This window comes from Rhineura floridana, chromosome 22 (assembly GCF_030035675.1).
Source record: "Rhineura floridana isolate rRhiFlo1 chromosome 22, rRhiFlo1.hap2, whole genome shotgun sequence".
In the NCBI taxonomy this organism is placed as follows: domain Eukaryota; kingdom Metazoa; phylum Chordata; class Lepidosauria; order Squamata; family Rhineuridae; genus Rhineura; species Rhineura floridana.
In genome coordinates, this window is record NC_084501.1 from 16666000 (window position 1) to 16683136 (window position 17137).

General features: G+C 49.6%; 1 protein-coding gene across 1 annotated transcript in view; it reads right to left on the reverse strand.

Annotated features, from left to right (window-relative positions):
* The window catches only part of INTS3 (integrator complex subunit 3), an 83705-nt gene that overhangs the window by 29896 nt on the left and 36672 nt on the right, over positions 1 to 17137 (reverse strand). The window contains exons 10-16 of the mRNA XM_061606183.1: positions 16351 to 16542; positions 14466 to 14553; positions 12919 to 12998; positions 12119 to 12210; positions 10658 to 10764; positions 9089 to 9208; positions 7002 to 7131 (exon numbers count right to left, since the gene is read on the reverse strand). Of these exons, the coding sequence (XP_061462167.1) occupies positions 7002 to 7131; positions 9089 to 9208; positions 10658 to 10764; positions 12119 to 12210; positions 12919 to 12998; positions 14466 to 14553; positions 16351 to 16542 (809 nt within the window). The remainder of the gene's footprint in view (positions 1 to 7001; positions 7132 to 9088; positions 9209 to 10657; positions 10765 to 12118; positions 12211 to 12918; positions 12999 to 14465; positions 14554 to 16350; positions 16543 to 17137) is intronic.

Sequence of the window (17137 nt, forward strand, 5' to 3'; positions counted from 1 at the left end):
CTAGTAGCCACAAATTACCCTCCGTGAATCTACCTAACCCTCTTTTAAAGGCCTCCAAGTCAGTGTTGGCTCTGGCTTGGCAATGCCTTAGCGGTGAGAACCGCCGCCAGAGGCTATCTGACGCCAGCAACGTTGGCCCTGCTCACTGGCTCCCAAAGCCCCAGGCAGAGCGAGCACAAGCAGCAGAAAGGCTTTGGCAGACACCTCCCGCTTCTTTCGGATGTTAAGCGTTCAGCCTGAGACACAGGTGAGAAGTGGCTTTTGAAAAAACACACCCCGGAAAAAAGGATGCTTTTCTTTTTAAAAGAGCAATTGGCAGACGTCCACCATAAAGGGAGGGCTGTGCTGTTGTTCACGCCAAGAAACCTTCCTGAGCTGGCTCAAGGAAACCCCTGGATCATCTCCCCCTCCCTCCCGGGGTTGACCCCAGTTGTCCATCCGGGGCAGCAGAAGGGAAGGCGGGAGAAAATCCCCCACCCTCAAGGAGGATCACAGGAAGCATCATTACACTGAGTCAAACCAGCAGTCCACCTACCTCAGTACTGTAAGAACATAAGAACATAAGAAGTGCCTGCTGGATCAGGCCAGTGGCCCATCTAGTCCAGCATCCTGTTCTCACAGTGGCCAACCAGGTGCCTGGGGGAAGCCCGCAAGCAGGACCCGAGTGCAAGAACACTCTCCCCTCCTGAGGCTTCCGGCAACTGGTTTTCAGAAGCATGCTGCCTCTGACTAGGGTGGCACAGCACAGCCATCACGGCTAGTAGCCATTGATAGCCCTGTCCTCCATGAATTTGTCTAATCTTCTTTTAAAGCCGTCCAAGCTGGTGGCCATTACTGCATCTTGTGGGAGCAAATTCCATAGTTTAACTATGCGCTGAGTAAAGAAGTACTTCCTTTTGTCTGTCCTGAATCTTCCAACATTCAGCTTCTTTGAATGTCCACGAGTTCTAGTATTATGAGAGAGGGAGAAGAACTTTTCTCTATCCACTTTCTCAATGCCATGCATAATTTTATACACTTCTATCATGTCTCCTCTGACCCGCCTTTTCTCTAAACTAAAAAGCCCCAAATGCTGCAACCTTTCCTCGTAAGGGAGTCGCTCCATCCCCTTGATCATTCTGGTTGCCCTCTTCTGAACCTTTTCCAACTCTATAATATCCTTTCTGAGATGAGGCGACCAGAACTGTACACAGTATTCCAAATGCGGCCGCACCATAGATTTATACAACGGCATGATGATATCGGCTGTTTTATTTTCAATACCTTTCCTAATTATTGCTAGCATGGAATTTGCCTTTTTCACAGCTGCCGCATACTGGGTCGACATTTTCATTGTGCTGTCCACTACAACCCCGAGGTCTCTCTCCTGGTCGGTCACTGCCAGTTCAGACCCCATGAGCGTATATGTGAAATTAAGATTTTTTGCTCCAATATGCATAATTTTACACTTGTTTATATTGAATTGCATTTGCCATTTTTCTGCCCATTCACTCAGTTTGGAGAGGTCTTTTTGGAGCTCTTCCCAATCCCTTTTTGTTTTAACAACCCTGAACAATTTAGTGTCATCAGCAAACTTGGCCACTTCACTGCTCACTCCTAATTCTAGGTCATTAATGAACAAGTTGAAAAGTACAGGTCCCAATACCGATCCTTAAGGGACTCCACTTTCTACAGCCCTCCATTGGGAGAACTGTCCGTTTATTCCTACTCTCTGCTTTCTGCTTCTTAACCAATTTCTTATCCACAAGAGGACCTCTCCTCTTATTCCATGACTGCTAAGCTTCCTCAGAAGCCTTTGGTGAGGTACCTTGTCAAACGCTTTTTGAAAGTCTAAGTACACTATGTCCACTGGATCACCTCTATCTATATGCTTGTTGACACTCTCAAAGAATTCTAATAGGTTACTGAGACAGGACTTTCCCTTGCAGAAGCCATGCTGGCTCTGCTTCAGCAAGGCTTGTTCTTCTATGTGCTTAGTTAATCTAGCTTTAATAATATTTTCTACCAGTTTTCCAGGGACAGAAGTTAAGCTAACTGGCCTGTAATTTCCGGGATCCCCTCTGGATCCCTTTTTGAAGATTGGCGTTACATTTGCCACTTTCCAGTCCTCAGGCACGGAGGAGGACCCGAGGGACAAGTTACATATTTTAGTTAGCAGATCAGCAATTTCACCTTTGAGTTCTTTGAGAACTCTCGGGTGGATGCCATCCAGGCCCGGTGATTTGTCAGGTTTTATATTGTCCATTAAGCCTAGAACTTCCTCTCTCGTTACCACTATTTGTCTCAGTTCCTCAGAATCCCTCCCTGCAAATGTTAGTTCAGGTTCAGGGATCTGCCCTATATCTTCCACTGTGAAGACAGATGCAAAGAATTCATTTAGCTTCTCTGCAATCTCCTTATCGTTCTTTAGTACACCTTTGAGTCCCTTATCATCCAAGGGTCCAATCGCCTCCCTAGATGGTCTCCTGCTTTGAATGTATTTATAGAATTTTTTGTTGTTGGTTTTTATGTTCTTAGCAATGTGCTCCTCAAATTCTTTACTACGAATTTACTCTACACTGACTGGCAGCGACTCCCCGGGGTTTCAGGCAGCACTACCTGGGGTTGCTGCTGGGGATTGAACCTGGGACCTTCTGCCTGCAAGGCAGGCGCTCTACCGCTGAGGTGCGACCCTCCCTCCACAACCCTCAGCTCTTTAAAAAAACAGCAATTTATGCTCAACGATGCATATTTATAATCGAATTGTCCATGCACGCGTGCATTCCCTGCAAACCAGAGGGGTGGGGAACCTTTTTCAGCCCGCGGGGGCCGCATTCCCTTCTGGGCCACCTGCTGGGGGCCACCTGCCAGGGGTGGCCGTAGCAAGCAAGGTAAACTCCACCTTGCACGGTTGGCAGTTTTATTTATTTATTTACTTTTACCACGCTCTCTCGTACACATCCCCCTCTCTGTCCTCCCTGTAGAAAGGCAAGAGGCACGATCAGAGTTGCAAGGATGCATTCCGGCCAGGCATTAACGCACGACGAGGGTACAGATCTTGGCCAGCCAGAGAGTGTGGTGCGAAGAAGACTCCTGAGGGGCTGGGAGGGTCATATTTGGCTCCTGGGGCTTCAGAATCCCCACCCTTGCTGTAAATTCTCATTCAAGAATATTGCGAAGAAGCAGCGGCATCCGAAGGCTCCACATAAGTGGGGCAGTGGAATTTGAACTCCAGGTTTTACTCTGAACTTTCAAGGAGCTGTCCAACTAATAAGTTTCAGCAGGTTGGACAGCTCCTTGAAAATGCGGACTAAAGCCCGGAATACGGATTCCACCGCCCTACTGATGTGGACCTGCTGCTACTGATAAGGAGAAATCCTGCCCACCGCCACTAAAAGACAAACAACACAGCAGAGGGCAGAAGCATGCGAAGATGTGATCCAATGTTAAGAGCCAAAAGCCTGGGCAAAGAGGAATGCCTTAGCTTGGCACCCAATACCTGATAATGACGGTGACGGGCATTTCCCTGGGGACAGCATGAAATAACAACAACAACAACAATAATAATAATAATATAGTAGCCATAGTAAAGTTTCTAGCAATTATGTCTGCAAAGATAGGCTGGAGGGGGTGGGAGCAACGTTCTCATTTGATTTCACACATTGGACGGTGTCCATTCTATAAGACTATTTGCGCTCGTGAAAGGCAACAAGCTTATGATATTTTAAATACAAAACTGGACTGTGCCACCAACTCCCAGGAGTCAGAAGAAACTGCCCCGCCTCTTTACACCCAGACATACAATACATACCCCTAATTATATGGTGCCTTAGTAGGGATGAGAGCCAATGTCGCGTAGTGGTTAGAGTGTTGGATTATGACCTGGGAGGCCAGGGTTCGAATCCCCACCCAGCCACGAAGCTCACTGGGTGACCTTGGGCCAGTCACTGCCTCTCAGCCTCAGCGGGAGGCAATGGGAAACCCCCTCGGAATACCCCTTACCATGGAAACCTTATTCATAGGGTCGCCATAAGTAAGGAGCGACTTGAAGGCAGGCCATCTCCATTTTAGTAGGGATATTAATGCAGCCAGATTTGGCTAAAAGGCATTACACACAAGGGGCAGGACCCGGACTTGCGTCATGCTCTGAGTAGCCCCTTTGGAATCAAGGCGACTCGTGTCCTGACTCACTGAAGTCTTACAGGTTTCAAAGGACCACATGCAGAAGGCCCCAGGTTCAACACCTGGCATCTCCGGGTAGAGCTGGGAGAGGCTCTGGGCTGAAACCCTGGAGAAGCACTGCCGGTCAGTGCACACAATACTGACTTCAAAGGACCACTGGTCTGACTCAGCAGAAGGTGGCGTCCTACGTCCCTAAGCTTCGCTCTGGCTGGAAGCGCTGGGGAAATCGGCCGAATGCCACCCGACTGCAGCTACCCAAGCTGCTACTGCCTGAAGCTGCCGCAGACCATCTTGGCTGTGGGGTGTCGTTTCAGAGCCTTCTGTTTGGGCCAACATTTAATTCTCCTGGTCAGTTATTGTTGCTGCGCCTGGGATTATGGTTTTGTATTACTGTTGAACCTCATTATGAATTACAAGGCATATTTCTATAACAAGATGGTTTCTTTTAACTTATTATTTCACTCTTTGAATTTTTGTTTTGCAATGGGCAAATTGTACCCCATTTCTTTCTCTTGTAATCTGCTTTGAGCATAGATTACGACGGAAAGGTGGAATATCAGTAAACCAACCACACTGATGACGTTCCAGAGGAAGGATCCTGAAGTGGACGGCAGGCAGTCCTAAGATCCGCATGCGGCACGGATCAGACCTAGCTTCTCCAGCAAGCAGACAAGGCTCTCCCCCAACCTGGCCACCAGCCCACCCGCTTTGCCAGGGTTCTCTCCCCTCCCATCCAGCTATATATATATATATATATATTTTAAATGCATCCTGTAGTTTCTGTGGAAAACAAACCCATTAAATATACTTAGTCATGACAGTTAAAATTGATGGAGAGCACTGGGCCAAAGGCCTCCTTGCTACCCTGGTGGGGTCTGAAATCCTGACTGCGTGTAGCCTGTTTCCAAGGAGAGGGTGCAATGACCGATTCCACATTTATTCCAGCCAAGGGACAGCTGTGAACTGCACCCCAAGATGAGAAGTGAGAGGCTCAAATCTGGCAGGGGTGGGTGGGAATTCTGCTGAGCCAATCAGACACACTCACACAGAAGCCTCTGTCTTGGAGAAGCCACTTCCCTGCAAGACCAACCTCGCAGGGGTGTCGCGACGGCAATGGAGGAAAGGGTGACACAGAGGGCATCTGCCTTTAATGCTGACTAATGCTGTGGACGTCATAAAAAAAACCAGCAATAAAAATGGGAGTCGTTAAAAAAAAAGCAATAAAACATGCCAGAGTGGCAATTGGGAGCCCACGAACGTCACGCTTGGAAACGACACCGAGAATGGCTCCACAAAATACTGGGGAGGGTAAAAGAGGATGAAGCTTGGCTGGTTTCTTTGGTTCTTCGTTACGTGTTCTGTGCTTTTCCTATTTACGGACAAATAAAGGCAGTAAGCTGCGAAGGGAAGGGGAAGGGCTGAGATGCTGAGGTATAAGGAGACCCGGGTTCAAATCCATATTTTGTTAAGATGAGCGTTCAGGCGAGTCATGCTCTCTCGAAACAGCCTGCCTCGCAGGGTTGTTGTGAGGACAAAAGGGTAAAGGAGGTGTTCATGTATGCCAGCTTTCCCAAACCTGCTACCCTCCCTCTGGACGTTGCTGGTAGCCATATATTTTAAGGGCTTTTTCCAGCGCAACTGGAATTGTAAGTTGAAAGTAAAGCTCTATACCCCCAGGGGCAGGAAACCTTCAGCCCTCTAGATGTTGCTGGATCACTGTTCCCACATCCTCCCTGGCGACCACCGGTGATGCGGGCTGCTGGGGGGGGGGTGTTAAGTGAGACAGCACCTGGAGGCCCCACAGAGGCCATCCTCCACCCCTGATGAAAGAGGTGCAGAAAAGGGCAATGAAAACTATCAAACGGATGGAGCAACTCCCCTCTGGGGAAAGGTTATAAGGTTACGGGCTCTTTAAGTTTAGAGACGAGGCAAACAAGGGAGATAGAAAAGTGATAGAACTGTACGAGATTATCCACGGTACGGAGAAAGTGGTTAGAGAAAGGTTCTTCTCCCTTTTTCACATGGTTAGAACTGGGGGGCATTCAACGAAGCCAAAAGTTGGAAGATTCAGGACAAATAAGACAAGGACTTCTACACACAGTACATAGTTAAAACTATGGAACTCGCTCCCACAAGAGGCAGTAATGGCCACCATCTTGGATGGCTTTAAAAGAGGATTAGACAAATTCATGGAGGATCAGGCAGTCAACGGCTGCTAACCCTGGTGACTGCATTCTCCCTCTGCTATCAGAGACAGTACACTAACGGATACCAGCTGCCGGAAACCGCAGGTGCAGAGAGTGCTATTGTGCTGCTTGCGGACTTCCTGTTGGGGCATCTGGTCAGCCATCGAGAGAACAGAAGGCTGGACTAGATAGATAGGCCAGTGGCCTGATCCAGCAGCCAGGCTCTTCTGATGCTGTCCTTATGTATCTTGAATGGAAACTGGCTCATTTAGGTAGTGGCAGATATAAATTTGCAACTGGAAACAGAGGTGGGAGTCTTGGAAGGCGCCAGATCTGGGTTAGACATCTCTGCAGCATTGGGGTTTAAAGCAAATATATGGCATCGGTTGGATTTGGAGAACTAAAAATACCTGCTCTCAAATTTCTTAGAAATCTACTATTAATATCATCATCATCACATTTTCACAGCAACGGTTGCTACAACACTCAAGTTCCTGCGCGAGAGCTTCCCATGGTGGCATCTGTTGGCCACTGTGAGAGCAGGATCCTGAACTAGATGGGACCCCTTTTGGCCTAACCGAGATGCGGCCAGGCTCTTAAGCTGTACTCGGCCACACGTTTTTGCACGCCAATCTGCCCCTGCTCTGTACTGACCTGCCCTTCTGCAAGACGAGGACTTTATCCTTCAGCGTCTCATCTAACTGGTCCAGGAAGGGAGTGATGTCGACTGGCTCTTCGACAACGGCTTCTTTGATTGGATGGAACCGGAAATCTCTCTTTTTCCCTGCAGCGAAGAGAGGAAAAGCCAAGCCGGTTCAGATACAAAGAGGCCGCAAACACACCAGGCATTTAAAGCAGTAAGGTACCACTTTAAATAGTCATGGCTTCCCCCCCCCAAAAAAAATACAGAATCCCTGGGAACTATGGTTTGTTACAGAGAGTTGTTAGGAGACCCTTATCAGCCTCGCACAGCTACAGTTCCCAGAGTTCTTTGGGAAGAGGGACTGACTCTTAAACCACTCTGCGAATAGCAGCTCTGTGAGGAGAAGTGGAGTCTCCTAATAACTCTCAGCACCCTGAACACATGACAGTTACTGAAAATCCCCCCAAAAAACTCCTGTGGGATTCTCATTTGCCCACCCACTGGCTTCAGATATTTCAGCAGGAGTTACCTATACCAGAGACAGGGAACCAGCAGCAATGTTGGACTACACTTCCCATCATTCCCTGACCATTGGCCATGCTGGGTGCTGGGGCTGATGGGAGTTGGGAGCCCCAATAACATCCAGAGGGCACCAAGTTCCCCATCTCTGGGGACAGAATCCGCTGCAGGAGGATTCTCAGGATCCTTTGCATGGGAGGAGGGGGAGAGCCACAGCTGTTCAGTGGTATAATAGTGCTTTAAATGTATGGTATGGATGTGACCCAAGAGGCCACAAAACACACACACACACAATGACAAACTTAAACCTTGCTTATTCAGAAAGGCTGCTCCTGTGGGGCAACTTCTTTGCTCGGCAGTCTGCTCCTGGATCCACCTACGGCTCCTTCTGTCCCCAGAGAAGGGGAACGTGGTGCCCTCTGGATGTCGTTGGGACTCCCAACAATGGTCAGAGAAAGATGGGCACTGCAGTCCAATGCCGCCTAGGAGAGGCCTATCCTTGGCATGCTGAAATACCCGAAGCCAATGGTTGGGCAAATGAGAATCCCATGGGAGGTTTTTTTTGGGGGGGGGGCAGGGGCGGGGAGGAAGGCTTCCCTTTTGGCCCCTGCACGGCCTTACCCATGCCAAGAACTAGCAAGAATGGATAAGGGATGGAGAACCCTCCATCTCTCACCTGATGATCTCATCCTGTCCCCCCTACATATACAAGCAGCTGAACCCTGGAGAAAGAATACCCTCATTCTCCCAGGGGGACAGGAGCTCCACTCTGCTTTGTAAGAGAATAAACCAAAAGGAAGCTAGACAGACTCTAAGTTCTGGGCCCAGATCTTCAATTTTGACTCTCATTAATTTGCCCCTCCCAGTCCCACCCAAACACGGGCAGCATTCGCAGGGCACAAACAGCCTCTCAGAAATTCCAAGTGGGAGTCATCATGGCAGACCAGCATGGGATATGAGGGGGACAGAGAGATTGCTTAACCAGGGTTGTCCTCTTCAGCCATGGTTATGTGCATCTTTCTGAACACTTCAAACCATGGTCCAGGACTGGTCAAAAGCCATAGTCTCAAGTGGTTTTCACCAACACTGGTTTGCGTTAACCACGGTTGTGTTGCACTGAGAAAACCACGGTTATGTCACAGCTTCCTTTCCTCTCTATGCTTGCAAGGTGACAGGCAGATCTTGCAGGGGTATCCCTAAACACATCCTCTGGGGAATGGCTGTGATTTGGTAAGAAAACCAGGATTTCACTGTGAGTTTAGGATCTTAAAGGATAAGGCACAAACCATGGTTAGCCGTAAACCTAAATAAGCTGCCCTGCCTCTTATGCAAGCGCAGGGAAATGCACCAGGCAGAAAAAAGAATCCCATTATGTTTGCACAGGGCCACAGTCGGGCCACAAAGAAAAACCTTTTAAACCCAAGACAGTGTGTGGCAGCTTCTCTACCCAAGGGCCTTGCTGCATGTGCAGGTACCTTGCTTCATGGACCACATGCTTGTGTGCTGGTGAGCTAGAAAGTTGTGGGAACACAGAACATCTCTCACTGAATGGCCAGCAACTGTGCCCAGACCTCCTCACCTTTGCTGTTCAGGTCCTCTTCGTCATCGCTGAAAGCAGCCTCCGCATTGTCGTAGCAACTGTCATCTTTGTCGGACATGTGATTGTCCATCTCCATAGAAACCGGCTCCTCAACTTTGACTGCAAGGAGGAACGCAAAGAAAAGTGGCAGGGAGGGCAGCGGGGGGGAGAGCTGGCTCACCAGAGGCTTTTCACCCATGCTCCAACCTTCCAGGCCGTAGATTAGTGGTGGACAGTCTGCTTTGCCCAGGTTCAATCCCCAGCATCTACAAATAGGGGCAGCAATTTCCCCTGGCTGAAAGTGTGGAGAGCTGCTGCCAGTTAGTGTAGACAACAAGAATGGGATGGACCAATGGAATGACCCGATATAAGGCAGTTTCCTATGTCTCTATTATTTATTCAGAACCATGAGGACTGGAATCCTACTTTTGTTTTAAGGGAAAGGTCAGGGCTCAGTGTTAAAGCATTTGCTTTGCACGTAAGGTCCCAGGTTCAATCCCCAGCATCTTCAGGTAGGTTTCGGAGAGATCCCTGTCTGAAAACCTGGACAGCAGCTGCCTATCAGTGTAGACAATACTGAGCTAGATGGACCAAAGGTCTGACTCAGTATAAGGCAACTTCCTATGTTGAAAGCTGGTCACGGCCCACCCCAGACTGAAATTTGATTTTCATAGGGAGTTGCCAAATTCTGGGTCAGACCATGGGCCCATCTAGTCCAGTAAAGTCTACTCTGGCTGGCAGCAATTCTCCGACATGGTGAATTAATTGGAATTACCTTGCAAAAAAAGCAGATGCCATAAATCCATTTGTTCTGTCTTTACACTGCCAGAAAACTCATGAGTTGGTTCGCATGCCGCACAAAGACATAGCTTATTGTAAACCATGGCTTAATCATAAACACGCCGCCCCTCACATGGCTTTCCTCTTGCGCCCGTGAGAGCTGAGAGTGGCACAAACAGGCCATAATAGGCGTGTTGTGTCATGTGAATCCGGATCGCGGTCGGTTTTAGAAAAATGAGCAGTAAACCAGAAATAAGCTAAGGGTTGTTCTTGGATTATTCCTGAGTTAATGCTTGTGGTTTACCACAATCTGGGTTGGCACAACACAAGACGCCGTGCTTGTCTGGGCAGAGTGGGGCGGGGAGGGGGCAGGGAGCCACATAAGAGGCGGGAGGCATGTTCCCGATTAAGCCATAGTTTTAAAACAAACTATGGCTTAGTGTGACATGCAAACCTGTTCTCTTTGTTGCCTTTGCTGCAACAGACTCGCACAGTTGCTGCTCAGAACTTTCGGTTATGTGGTCCCTGATTGGTTGGGGACCTGTGAGGTCCCCCAGATGTCACTGGACTGCAGCTCCCATCATCCCCAACCAACGGCTACACTGGAGAGTAACAGGGCCCTTTGGAGGGTAACAGAGTCCTCATCCCTTTCGTAGCAATTCCTCACTGCACTGATAGGCTAAGCTACACTAAGGCGGCAGCAGCCCCGGAGGTCTCATATAAGCAGGAATGAACAAACCAATCCTGGAGTAGATTTTCCCCCTCCGACAATCCCCGTGCCAATTCTACCTTCGACGGGAGGAGAGGGAGAACTGCAGAACTCTGGGAATTTCTCTCTCAGCATGGCTCGGAGTTCTTTGTCCAGCTTTGGGTTGTCAAAAAGAGGAGCCAGGTGCCTGCAAAAAGCAGAGGTGGGAGGTTGATTGGGAGAGATGCAGACAGTGTCGACACCTCTTTGTGCATCTGATGCAGTGGACTCCAGTCCACAAAGGCTTATGCCGCAGCTGGTCTAAAGGTGCCACAGACTGTTTTTGCTGCAACCGGCTGTCGCCGCCTACCCATCTGAGGATCGATGGGCCTACGCTCGAGAACAAGGGTAGGGAACCTGACCCCCGGGGCCCCTCCTTCTGGCCCTTGCAATGCACCCCAGGCCACACAACCCCTCTGCTCAAGCCGCACCCCTCACCGGCCTTGCTTCGCTCTCCCGAGTGGTCTTAGCCTGGCTGCACTCTGATCACGCCTCTAGCATGCCCGACGGAGGACAGAGAGGGGTGTCCGAGAGTGTGGGCAGAAACTAGCCTACTGTGCAAAGGTAGAACTTCATTTGCTCCGCCCACTTTCCTTCTGGCCCCACCCACCACTGACATGTGGGCCCCAGAAGGCTGCCCTCAGGTTGCCCACCTAAACATATAAATTTGGTTACATGTTCATTTTAAAGGTTTTACTGACTTACGAATTTTTATCTGTGCTTTACCTACAGTTTTACTTGTACACTGCTTAGCTCTGTGCTTAAGCGGGTTATAAAACCTCTAAATAAACAAATTGAGATTTGGGCCTAACCCAACGTTCCCCACGCCCTTCAGAACTTGTCGGACTCCCGACTCCAGTCAGCCCCAGCCAGCACGGCCGACGGTCAGACAAGATGGGAGTTGTGGTCAAGCAACCTCTGGAGGGCACCAGTTAGGGAAGGCCGTGGAGAATGTTTGACCCTCCAGATGTTGGCTGAACTACAATTAATGGCCAGGGATGACCGGAGTCGTCGTTCGGCAACATCCAGAGGGCCAAAGGTTCCCCACACCTGCTGTATCACAAAAGAAACAGCGGCCAATTTCTCATGCATTTTCTATTGCTGTCACCTCCCTGCCTCTTCCTTTTCTGTTCAGGAAAGCAACACGGACGTCGAGAGAAAGCTGGGAAACCTCCGCAGCACTCTGAGTCTCCTGCACGTGCGCTTGCTTATCTGGGCAAGCTCTCCGGGACACAGTCCCCACATCCCCCCGGGAGCGAGAGAGGCTGTGAATCTGGCCAACTCTCCTCCACCCACCCCCTGTCCCCCAGCCAGAACTGGCAACGTTGCAGAGGACCACCAGGAGACATGGGTGGTTGGAAAGGTAAGGAGCTAAGCCCTCTCTACCACGGCTCCTGGCTGACAGAGGGAGCCAGAAGGAACTGGAGGCCTGAGGACAAGGGGTGCGGACGGAGAGGGCTCGCATCCGCGTCAACTGCTTGGGAACATGGCAAGCGCCTTACGCCAGGACTCGCTTCTCCACAATGTGGGTGAGGGAGTTGAAGACGCCTTGTCGCACATGGACCTCTAGAGCGGGATAAAAATTAGGAATGATCTGAAAAGATGAAAGGGGGCAGGAAAAGAGAAAGAGAGAGAATGCTTTTATTTCATTTTATTTATGAGGTTTCTTTCCTGCCCTCCACCACAAGGTCCCAAGGAGGGTTACAATCATCTACGCAGACGATATCGCAATCCAATCAAATAATTTAACAAACCAAAGAACGTCAGCGGAGGCATTCTCACAAAAGGCATGCAAATCTTAACAGCCGAAGGCCAGGGTAAAGAGGTGCATCCTCAGCAAATGGCAGAAAACATATAATAAAGATGCCCGACATGCCTCTGTGGATGCTTTGATCTAGGGATGGGGAACCTGTGGCCCTCCAGATGTTGCTGGACGAGGACTCCCATCATCCCTGACTGCTGGCCATATTAAGAGTCCTGCAGGATCAGGCCGGTGGCCCATCTAGTCCTGCATCCTGTTCTCACAGTGGCCAACCAGAGGCCCAAGAGACGCCTGCAAGCAGGACCTGAGCGCAAGAGCAGAGCTCTCCCCTCCTGCAGTTTCCAGGAACTGGTATTGGCTGGCTGGGGCTGATGGGAATTGTAGTCCAATGGCATACAGAGGGCACCAGGATTCCCCCTGCTACCTGCTTTACACCCTGACGTACTCTGGAAGACATCTGTCTTTGAAACAGGGCCAAGGGTGGACCACCCGTCACCTGGACTACGTTGGAATCCTTGGGGGGTGGGGAGTAGGGCTTACCCGACACATGAAGTCCAGCAGGGTGGCGGTGATAGCCGGATGAGGTTTCATGGAATGATGCATGACTAGAATGGCGGGCTCTGTAAAGAAAAAGGATGGCCAAGGTTTCATCTGAAGAAGCGGGGGGGGGGCGTAGACTACTGCGATGTACTCCGTGTGAGGCCGCCCTTGGCCACAATTCGAGCACTTTCCAGAGTGGCTGTGCTTCGGACCGTGTGGGGGCGGGAAGGGACAGAACAAGTGGGCGGTGGGTATCAAGCAGGCAGGGAGGGAGGGCGGTGGTTTTGCCCTGAGGCTCTAGAGATGGTGGAGACTGAACCTCCAGTGGTGGTGTCGCAGTTAAAAGCGTCAGACTGAGACCTGGGAAATGAGGGTTCAAATCCCAACCCGGCCATGAAGCTCACTGGGCGTGGGCCAGTCACTGTCTCTCAGCCTAACCCGCTTCACGGGGTTGTTGTGGGGATGAAATGGAGAGGGAAGAGAACCACATACACCACTTTGAGCTCCTTGGAGGGAAAGGTGGGATATAAATGCAACAATAAACAGTAACAAACTTGGGCCCTGGGCTCTCCTACTCAGCTATGCCCCCTTCCCCAAATTCCGTTAAGTGTTTAAAAAAAAAAAAGACCAGGGAAATCCAGACAGGCTTCTGTAAAACCCTCAAGTTCCCCCCAGAACTAGGCTGGGTTAGTGTATGACTTTTCAGTGGTGGATCCCAGCTTGCAGAATGCTCTCCACGGGGAGTCACACCTTGCGCCATCATTATCCAGTTTCAGATGTTCAGGGAAAAAAGTGGAATGGGAGGTCTCCTCATAATCCTCAGCACCTGTCACAAACTGCTGTTCCCAGGATGCTTTGGGGGAAGAAGCCATGACTGTTTAAAGCAGAGAGCTTCAGCTATGGGGTGGTACATAAATGTAATTATTAATGCACGGTGCTGATGGGGATCCATGTTTCATTTTGTTGCTATGGGTCACTTTCTGTGGGGAAAAAGTGACTAACGTATGTAATAAGTCATCACCTTCATCTACAGCATTGGTTCCCAACTTTCCCCCCACTATGGACTACTTGAAAATCGCTGGGGGTCTTGGCAGACCCCTTCATGATTTTCCTGTCCGTCGTAGCAAGTGGAATGCACTGTGCTAGATGCTCAATGATTTTTAATTGTAATTTTATGGCTTTTATATATATATATATATATATTGTGTTTTAATGTATTACAATTTGCACTCCATAGACACACAAATCTGCACTAAAAATACAATTAAATTCCAATATGAATTTTTAGTGTGAAGGTGCCATGGACCGCCTGAATGGAGCTCGCAGGCCACTGGTGGTATACGGACCACGGTTTGGGAAACCCCTGATCTAGAGAAGGTAACAACATCGGTTATGCATCTCTTGGCCAGCGCTCCCAGCAACCTTCCCGTTCTGGATTGGGAAGAAATCCAGGGACTGGGAGGTAGCAGGAACCTTGCCGTGGAGAGGGAGGGAAAGGACAAGGGCCGCAATCAGCTGGATGGAGTGAGGACACAACTCCTCCATACCGATGTTCATGATGCTGTCCTTCTCGGGGCTGAAGAAAAGCCAGTCGTAGAACAAGGCCAGCTTGGCGTTCGAAGCAGCTACGTTGGACTGGAAGGGGTGGAAAAGAGAGCGAGAGAGAATTATCTGAAGACAAATTTGGAACATTGGAACAGCTGTTACGTTTCAGCTTGTGGCTTTCCATGGCCCAGGAAACCCAATTCAGCTGCAGTGGGGAGTGCTTGCGAGAGGGTTCCTGGGCTGCAGAGTTCGCTTTCCTCTAGAGGCTGCAAAGACAGACAGATTGATCTCGGAGGGGAAGGAACAGCATTTATACACATCCCTCTGGGGGGGCGCTTCCGTTTCCAGGATTAATGACACTGCTGTAGGTTTGGGGATCATCATGCTGCTGCAGGTTTCAGGATCACCACACTGCGAGGCTGTGCAGGTATTCCTCTGTCCTGTCTTAATTACCAGCTGCGCTAAGCCCCATTTGCCGTGAGAAGCACCACCAAGACAGTCAAACCCAGGCCTTGAGGTGACACAGCTCTGAGGCATACCTACATTGGAGTTACAACCCAAAGCTTATTGTAAAAAATTGTTTAAAAAGCCTTAACTATTTTCATGAACAGTGCCAGCACACACCTCTACCTCTTGGCCACGCTGGCGATAAATATTCTCATCTTTAAAAATGCCCTTGGTGATGTCATCACATCACCAAGTCTGACCGGCTGTGTCAACAGTCACGGAAACTCATCTGACGATGTCACAGCAGCAGCATCACCTCCACCCGTTCATGACATGATCCCAGATGGATCCTGGATCTTGTGGTGTCGATTTTTATGTGGGTTCTTCCACAGATGCTATCGTCCTATTTTTATTTTATTTTTTAGATTATTGCATGTTTTATTCTTTTAAAAGTTTTGCTAAACCGCTCAGGGGACATGATCAGTGAGTGCACAGGACACACACCCCTCCATCTCGATCCTGTCTGATCAACATCAGGCAAATAAAATGTGGACTGCGTTACTGACGTGTCAAGGCAGGCCACAGACCTTAATTAGCTGGGAGGCCACAGGCAATTAAGCCGCAGAGCCAGGGGTGCTGAAAATGATAGAGAGTGAGTGAGTGAGAGAGAGAGAGAGAGAGAGAGAGAGAGAAAGTGAAAGTGAATGAGGAAGAGATCCATTACCAGCACTGCCTTGAGGCTGCCATGTCTCCTCCCACGGCCTTGCCGGCGGCGTGGGGCTGAAGGGTTCAGCAACTTCCAGCAAAAGGCAAGCCTCCTTCTAAAAAGGGGCAGGAAGTTGCAAGGGGAGGTGTGCGGTTCTTACTGAGCCCCTTTAGCCCAGGTTTTTATTCAATCTCACATTTGAGGATTCCTGGTGCATCCAACATACCTGGCTGCACCACAGCAACTCTCCCCACTTGTGATTCCTCGCAACTGGTATTGAGAGGCATCCTGCCTCTGTCAGTGGAGGGAGAACACAGCCACTGTTGCTAGTAGCCACTGAGAGCCTCATCTTCCATGAATGTGCGTGCTGTGTTTCCACACACCAAGTATATTTATTTGCTTATCTGTCATTAAACTGATGTTCCACTCTTTCTCCGTGCAAGGAACCCACAGCAGTAGACAACATTTTTTTAAAAAAAAAACCTTAAGAACAAAACATATTTAAAAACAGTTCCAGTACAGATGCAGACTGGGATGAAGGTATCTACTTAAAAGGCTTGTTGGAAGACTCACGCTCAAAGCGCCTTGCAACACAGAGGACAGCCAAGCACGAAATCAACTGCAACAATGATTTCGTAACAATAAAAAAAACATAGTCACCACTTTACTAGTCCTGCCAAGCTGTGTTATTATTATTATTATTATGTATCACTTTATTCAAGAAAAATTCTTACCGTGCAGGTGGTGAGTAGCCACCCAATGATGGCCCAGCGAGGCAGGATGTCGGAGCTCAGCACCTCGTTGGACGGGTGGACCACCCCGCAGATGTAGCGGATGAGGTCGCAGCGCAGGGACTGGCTGTCCGGGGTGGAGAGGTACTGCCGCTGGAACCAGTCCTGGTAGCGCTTCTGCTGGCCAAAGCGCACCTAGAGAAGGAAGAGGAGGAGGAGGAATATAGGGAGGTGCTTTATACCAGGTCAGACCATTGGTCCATCAAGCTCAGTATTGCCTACACCAACGTTTGGGTCCCCAGTTTTGCTGGCCTACAATTCCCATCATTCCTGAGCATCGGGCAATGTTGGCTGGGGCTGATGGGAGTTGTAGTCTAGCAACACCTGGGGACCCAAAGGTTGGGAAAGGCTGACCTACACTGACCGGCAGCAGCTCTTCTGGATTAAAGACAGGAAAGTCTTTCCCAACCCTACTTGGAGATGTCAGGGACTGAACAGGGGTGTTCTGCGTGCAAAAGCACGTGCCTTCCCCAAATTTTAGCAGATCTGACTCTACATAAAGGCAGCTTACTACGCTTCAGGGCCTCAAACACAGGATGCTGCCTTGTACAGAGTAAGACCATTCCATCGTCTAGCTCAGTACTGCCTGTCAATGGCTCTCCAGGATTTCGGACAGGGAGCCTTTCTTTCCCAGCCGTATCTGAAGATGCTGGGAATTGAACTGGGGAATTGAACAGGGGATGCTCTGCCGCTGAGCGAGGGACCTTTCCCAAACGGCGCATGCTATCTT